The sequence below is a fragment of the Sinocyclocheilus anshuiensis genome, unplaced genomic scaffold, assembly GCF_001515605.1.
Source record: "Sinocyclocheilus anshuiensis isolate Anshui unplaced genomic scaffold, SAMN03320099.WGS_v1.1 scaffold1371, whole genome shotgun sequence".
Taxonomy (NCBI): domain Eukaryota; kingdom Metazoa; phylum Chordata; class Actinopteri; order Cypriniformes; family Cyprinidae; genus Sinocyclocheilus; species Sinocyclocheilus anshuiensis.
Genome location: NW_015539833.1, coordinates 734562 through 742754, shown reverse-complemented (window position 1 = coordinate 742754; position 8193 = coordinate 734562). Strand labels below are relative to the sequence as shown.

The following is an 8193-nucleotide window of genomic DNA, read 5'->3' as shown; positions in this document are numbered from 1 at the left end:
ACAAGAGGGCAGTGTACGCATCATGTTCTCATATAGTAAGCAGGTTCAATGCTTGAAAAGTGTTTGTGCAATATTGCATTTTAATATGCCACTTTGATATATTGTTATATCATGCACTGACTTGGCCCACTATATCTACTAAACATAAGTATTCACTGTGTAACTTCCTAGTTTATTATGACTGTTAAGATTCGGGAATCAGCTGTTTTGATGTAACAACATACTACAAAGATGATGAACTTCACATATACATGTTCTTCTTTCATAATTATGTAGGCTATATAACAAGGCTTGATCAGTATAAACATAAGTATTCACTGTGTAACTTCCTAGTTTATTATGACTGTTAAGATTCGGGAATCAGCTGTTTTGATGTAACAACATACTACAAAGATGATGAACTTCACATATACATGTTCTTCTTTCATAATTATGTATATAACAAGGCTTGATCAGTAACCATATTATTTGTGTAAATCTGAGTAACATCTTATTAATGCAAATTAATTCTAATTAAAAATAATCTACTAGCATACAAGCGATAATCTCCATCACTCACTCACACTCGATCAGTCATGTAAAAACACGCGCAGTATTACATTCATTCGTTGTAACATTAGGTATTGCAGCACTTTATCCGTTTATCACTGAATGTCTCAGCTTAATTCGAACGTTTTGTCATTCCAAGCTAAAGACTTTCTCTTGGCGAGCTCCATCCAGGACAGCTGAGCTCCATCTGACCATAGCTGCTGCTGCTGCTGCTGAGAGGCGTCTGTTGGTGATGATGAGGTTGCTGGAGGCTCAGATGTGACCGTAAGTACTATTGCAGAGGAACACACACACACAGACACACACACACACATACACACAATGTCAATACCAAATGGTAAAGCTTTGAAGAGGGAGAATAATACAAACAATTAAGAATGACAGTCAAAGCAGTGCTTTACCTTCTGTGGTATTGTTAGGTGTTGTGAGTCTTGCTGCTTTCTTTGTTGTGTCATCTTCTGCTGTACTGTTCCTGCCTTTGTCCTGCAAAGAGTAAATAATTCATTTTTTATTATTTCGTATAATTCTGGGTGCATTATATTATATTATATTATGAAAAATTACAAAATAAATATGTAATTTAATATAATTACAATATAAATGCAAATACTGTTTTTAATATGAAGGAGTTTTCTGTATTGATTTTTTCATTGTGTTGTGCTTTAGGGTCCTGGCAGAACATTACCAGGTAGCCTCTCTACAGATTTTTTTCTTTAAGTGTAAATTAGGGCTGTCAGTTTAACGCGTTAACTTAATTAATTAGTTACAAAAAAATAACGCGATTAAAATATTTTAACGCGGTTAACGCACTGGCCCCGCCCCCAGACCTATACACCATCTTACATTTCATACAGTTGACCGTTGACAAATATGATGCAGGGCAACAACTCCATAAATGCAGTTATGCCCTAAAATTCAAGATATTGGTGCAAAAAATGCCCCTTTATGTGTTTTTGTCTTGATGTGATTTTTTTTTGTGATTATTTATATCATACAATATCGATATCACAGGGAGATCAGTAGGCTATTACACGAGTGCTGTTTTTGACCCGAATATCACGATTTTAAATGCGATTTTATACAACAGTTCAGTAAGAAGTTGATATTGTGTTATATTTTAAACACAATATTATGTTTTTGCTCAATTTTGCAAAGAATATATTACCTTTAAAGCCACAGCATTGCACGTCTCCAAGCAACACAGCTGTGTTTAGTTTCTGAATGAATCCGCTTTTTGAACGAATCGTGTAAACCAATGATTCAAAGACCCATTCATAAAGAGAGCCATTTACTTCATTACTGAATGAATCAGCCGTTTGAACGAATCGACTGAAGACATTTACCGCCACCTCCTGGCAGATTTAGTTTATTTTAGAGTATAATTTAATTATTAATAATAATAATAGTAACAACAATAATAATAAAAACATTAAAGGGATAGTTCACCCAAAAATGTTTTATTCTGTCATCATTTACTCGCTCTCATGTTGTTTCAAACCTTTCTTTTGTGGAACATAAAGGAAGATATTTTGAAGACTGTTGGTACAAAGCTGATTTGGTTACCAATGACTTTCATTGTATGAACAAACAATACTGAGAGGTTTCTCAAATGATCTTCTTTTATGTTCCATAGTTTATGTTAGGCCGTTGTAGCCTAAATGTTTATGTGTAATAATTTTTTTTGTTGAATCAAATAAAATATTTCTAAAGCTACAATTTGTAATGTCTACTTGATACTTTCTCATTTAACAAAAATATCTTTAAATAACCTTTTGTGGGTATTTTCACAGTCAAATTAATTTTGCGATTAATTGTGATTAATTAGATTAATTAATCGAAACATCATGTAATTAATTAGATTAAAAATTGTAATCGACTGACAGCCCTAGTGTTAATATATTGAATATTCTATTTAAAATATAGTTATGAAGTTCAGAAGGCAGTATTTTATTATTGGTAGAGAATAAGCAATAAAAGAAAGAAGAAACCTGCTGTTTAGCTAAATGCGTTTTGTAGTCTCCAGTCATATGTTACCTGCCAGTCTTTTGTTCCACTAGGTGCTAGTTTTGTCGGAGGTCTCTGTGAGGTCTGTAGGCTGGCTGCTTTCGGTGGATGAAGCGAGGTGCTCAGTGGCTGTGTTTTAGGCTGTAAGGCTGGTTTGGGAGGCTGCGCAGGAGGAGCCGTTGGAGATGTAGGGTGGACTGGTGACTGATTTGTGGCCAATCTGCCCAAAAATGGCTGGTAGGCTCTGGTCTTCTCCCTGGCTAGACTCATCCAGCCCGGCTCAGACACAGCCTCTTTACTTGCTCCTGCTGTATTTTGAATAGATGGTCTTCCATCTGTAAAACAGTACTCAGTTTTATTAAAGCATATGTGATCATCCTACTCGCCCCGCTCCGAGCGGGATTCGAACCACGGTCTCCGGCGTGGGAGCTGGGTGCACTAACAAGGAGGCTAAAGACTAACGCTAATGCACTTTTTGAGATCAGGGGAGTGAGGTTTACCTGCACAGCACCTACCTCTGGCCTCCGTTACACTCATCCCCCTTAAACCTCACTCCCATCCGGGTCACGGCACCAATAGCCGCGTTTCCACTGTCGGGCCAAAAGCGGGCGTGCTAGTGCGTGCCAGGGCCAGTTGCGTTTCCACTGTCACTTCCGGGGCTTGATCGTGCCTCGTCCTCGTGCCTTCCTCGATTTTTTGGCCCGATGAAAACCTTGGGCCAAAGAAGCTTCTTATTCTCTATCACAATCGTGTATTTATTTAGTAACATATTTTATCTGTCATAAGTCTTGTCTCGAGAGTTTAGCTCCGCGTAGCCTATGTCATAAAAATAGAATAATGTTATTTGTTCGGGAGCTTTTTATAAAAATATAGAAATTATCAGTCTTTCTAAATGTGATGTAGGCTATATACTGTGACTACAAATAAACAAACAGACTCGACTGAATAAGTAGGTAGGCTTGATAAATTAATTAATTATGATCAATGTATCACTTATTATTGTAAAACATTAATGCTTTTGGATTTAAATCTTTAACAAAGCATGCAAACAAACGGCCGCTTTTATCATGTTCGTTTTGTGATCGCACTAGTTCCAGTAACTTATTTCTTATAACTTCTCTTTGTTGGTGAAATGACGGGGTTGCGTCGTGACATTGTTCCTGAGAGGCGTGTAAAGGGCGTGTTTTAGTGAAGTTTCTGGCCCGACGGTGGAAACGCAGCGTGATTTTGGCCTCGGTGCTACAGGTCCAAGTCTATTAGCCCCGCCCGGCCCATTTAAAGCACTGGCCCGACAGTGGAAAAGCGGCTAATGTAACAGGTCCCACTCGCCTGCTCCGAGTGGGTCTCGAACCCGGGTCTCCGGCGTGGGAGGCGGGTGCACTAACAAGGAGATGACAGTTACACTCACCCCCCCTAAAACTCACTCCCATCCAGGTCACGGCACCAATGTGACGGTTTTACTCGCCCCACTCCGAGCAGGATTCAAACCGCATTCTCCGGCGTGGGAGGCAGGCGCACTAACACAGCACCTACCGCTGGCCTCCATTACACATGCACATCTAAGAAGAATCATACATTTCACTTTGGTTTTTATGTTATGTCTCTGAAATTATCGCTTTTGCATAACTCTTAGCAATAAATATTACTTTTGGACAACGAATTTTGTTTACAATTTCCTCTGTGTTTTCATTGACTGATTTGGCTGTGCTGTTATTTGTATAAGGTTTTGAATGAGGCTGTCTATTGTAGTATCAACAATTTCAGAGAAAACCACTGCTTAATGGCACGTATATAAACAAACAGTGATTGGCTGCTGTATATGGTAGTCAGACTCTTACTGTGTATGTTAGCCTTTTTTCCAGTATATAGTCAAAACTCTGATTAAGCAACTTTTATACTAGAAGATGCTAACAAAATTAGTTACATTTATTGCTGCTTGAAGTACACTTTTGTATGGCTTTATGTTAGTCATATTACACATAGCAAATTGAAAAATCAGAATGCTATTTATTTAAGAACACTTTTGAGGGATTCTTAAAACAAATCGGCTCTTTCAACATTTTAATTAGGTAGGTAGGTTATTTTAGTATCATTGAGATACTGTTAAAGTTTTTATCAATATATTTTCATATGTTTTTATTTTATATTTTCTGTTTTCATTTCAAAATTCATAACTTTATTCAAAGTTTTAGTAACATTGTTGTGTGTTTTTGCCATTTTATTATTCTTTTAACATGTCTATATAGTTTATTTCAGTTTTAGTTATTTTAGTACAAAGTTTCACTAAATGAAAATGAGAAATGTTGCCTTGGCAACTAGCTGAAAGAAAATATATAACGAAAATATTTTTTTTATTACTATTATTATTTTTAAAGGATTTAGTTTTAGTTTTAGTTAAATAATAACTCTAGTTCAGTTATCTAGTTCCTTGAAAACTAAAATGTCGAATGAGCAAATTTAACACATACTGTATATAACAAGAAGAAAAACATTTGCACTCACTGTCTTGGGCAGCAAGCAGAGAGTCCAGATTCTGTAGATCTAGTTTTTTGGGAACGCTGGTTTTACTCTTGGAATTGGTTTCTGCTTTTCCAGCATGCTCTTCTGAGACTTCTGTCACTGTATTAGACTCTAAAGTGTACCGTTTGGTTTCATCCTTGATTTTGGAAACATCCGAGCGATATTTTAGTGACAGAGAGGTTGTGCGGAGCTGCACCCCAAAAGCATTCTTCCTGTCTTCAGGTTCCTCTAGTTTCCCTGTTTCCAAATGTTCTGCAGTGGTATCTGCCTTCCTAAGATTGGTTCCCGTTATTGGTTTGGACATAATAGGAGGTGGTACTTCTCTGTGAAAACTGCTCTTCGTCTTTTGCGTTTGATGGAGGAGATTCTGGAGCTCTGTTGGTTTTGTCTCTCTCTCTTCATCTTTCTGCAACTCTGGATTGGGTTTGATGGGTTGGGTCTTGATTCCTGGAGAATGTTTCAAATGTCCCTCATTCTGCTTTGTCTGAGTGGTTGGTTTGGAGTGATGCTTTGCAGATGCAATTAAAAATTGTAATTCTTCAGCGTTAAGCGTCCTGCTAACCAGTTCGGGTGCAGTTTCTACTCCAGCTTCCCAAGGTTTCATTGAAGCCTCTGCGGCTCCTTTTGGAGACGGAGGGCTCCTTATATCTATTTTAGGCTTTTTTAAGCGAGGCAGAGGTACGGGATGTAGTCTAAATGTTGATTCCTCTTGGATGGTGTCGTTTCTATCTGTGACAGACACATGATTCTCACTTGTTTGAATCTGGATATCGTTTATATCATGTGTCTGGATAGGTGAATGGGCTCTTAATGACTCTATTTCTCTTTGTGGTGTAGAAGATTCTGGAAGTCCTAAAGGTGACGATGGACCTGATGAGATCAAGCCAAAGGACATAGGCTGCAAATAAAGAGGGTTTGTGGTGACTCTCCCTTCAGTTTCAAGAGACTCTTCTGACTTCAGGATTTCAACTCCCAGAGATGGGAGATTGATGTCAGTTCTGTTAGGGTTCTCCTCCTGGTTCTGTGCTGATGCTGCAGGAGTTGTTTCTGTAGGTTCTGGAGAGGTGGGTTTCTCTGTTAGCTCCAAAGTCAGAGAGTACAAGCAATGGTGCTCAATCTCAGTGGATGTCATGGTTTCATCATCTTCCTCCTCAGACAGAACGTTATCCAAATCACTGATGCTTTCTGAACGATGCCTGGGAGAAAGAGATACCTGGGAAAGAGAGTTTGTTTGTTTGTTTAAAACAGTAGTTTAAAATCAGCAGTGACTAAGTATTTGTAACTTTTTGCAGATGCTATCAGTGATAAGTGATCTTTGTGTTCTCCATGTGTACCCCTCACACCATGTCGAATTTAGGCTTTACACCAGAAGTGTCAAAGCTTCATGTCGTCTCAGATTATTCTATACCAATGGACCAGTGTTATTTTAGTATTATTTATATACTATTATAGTATTTATTAATATTTTGAATTAGCAATCTTGTTATGTGCTTTTGTCATTTTTTTATTTCTATATAGCTTTAATTGATTTTTATTTTAGTTTTAGTAATTTATGCATTTTAACTTTAAACTTATTTTAGTTCTCATTTAGATTTTTCATCCAATATTATTTATATATTTTTTTATTCCAACTTCATTTCGATTTATTTATTTTTAGTGTTGGGGGTAACGCATTACAAGTAACGCGAGTTACGTAATCAGATTACTTTTTTCAAGTAACTAGTAAAGTAACGCATTACTTTTTAATTTACAAGAGAATATCTGAGTTACTTTTTCAAATAAGTAACGCAAGTTACTTTTTTTTCCAATTTATTGATTGACAGCTCTCCTGTCCCCATGTTGAGAGAAATCAGAAGATGTTACTGTAGTTCTAAAATAAATATGAATATGCATTAATTCATCTCACTCACAAAAAAAAAAAAAAAACCACACAGATTCAGTATTCCTCAAAATGAATAAAATAATTCAACTCAGGATATGACGCAAACCTGTCTTAAATGTTAAACAACACAAATATCCTTTACGTATTTAATCCCATTTGTTAACCAATGTCTTTGCTTCTGACCTTCGATGATCCAGTTCAACCATAATAATAAGCAAAAATGACTCTAGACAAACATTTGTGTGTCTTTTTTTATTGCTGAAGTGTGTTGAAATTTCTTCTTCTGCATTCTACTGTACGGACGTAAATTTACTTTCCTTCAGCCTGAGGCTTATTCATTTCACTTTTGGTGTGAAAAGGCTTTTATATTTGCCAAAAATATAACTTTTTTATTTTAAAAACAAACAAGCAAGCCCTGTCCAGATTTAAAAAGTAACGTAACGCATTACTTTCCATAAAAAGTAACTAAGTAACATAATTAGTTACTTTTTAATGGAGTAACGCAATATTGTAATGCATTACTTTTAAAAGTAACTTTCCCCAACATTGATTTTTAATAGTTTTAGTTTTAGCTGACAATAACAACACTGTGATGGACCAGTTGGCTATAAACTCAAGATCAGAAATCAGCAACAGTACTACTTTAAATTAGACTTGAGTTATTTTAAAATATAATTTTTTAACTTTAGTTAAAGGATACAACTGAACACATGATAGCTGTAAATAAAATAATAATAATAATAATAACTATAAATAATTATAAAATAAGCACTTGTAGTGTGAACAGCATCATCGATCACAATGGGAGGGATCTAGTTTTTACAAATCCTGTATAAACGCCGTGTCAGATGAATTCTATTTAAACGACTTTATGCTCTTTAAATCTGATTATACATACAGCTTCATCTTACCGTTGGCACTCGTTTTCCCCTTGTACTGGCTCGTTGGTTCCTTGGTTTGACTGACATGCGATGCCGGGCAGCTGAGTTATCCAACCTGGGCATGTAACTTGCAGAGCTACTGAAGTCAACTCCTGCAGTGGGCGTGGTCGAGGTTGAGGCGGGAGAGATGATTGGCTGAGGGGACAGTTTGGAGACTGGGGATAGAGGCCTTGATGATGGCTGGAAAGGATCCCCCTGGATGAGACAATATTTGCTGCTGTCACATATAATGTATATTTTTAGAATTATTATTATTATATGTATTAGTATTATTATTATTATTATTATTATTATTAT

General features: G+C 36.5%; 1 protein-coding gene across 1 annotated transcript; it reads right to left on the bottom strand.

Moving 5' to 3' along the window:
• Positions 1–592: 592 nt before the first annotated feature.
• LOC107684324 (uncharacterized) lies at positions 593–8087 on the bottom strand. Its single transcript, XM_016480554.1, has 5 exons — positions 7867–8087; positions 5056–6286; positions 2584–2888; positions 951–1032; positions 593–820 (listed from the first exon to the last, which is right to left on the bottom strand). The coding sequence occupies exons 1-5, from the start codon at positions 7957–7959 to the stop codon at positions 657–659; spliced, it is 1875 nt and encodes a 624-aa protein (XP_016336040.1). The 5' UTR covers positions 7960–8087; the 3' UTR covers positions 593–656.
• Positions 8088–8193: the final 106 nt, after the last annotated feature.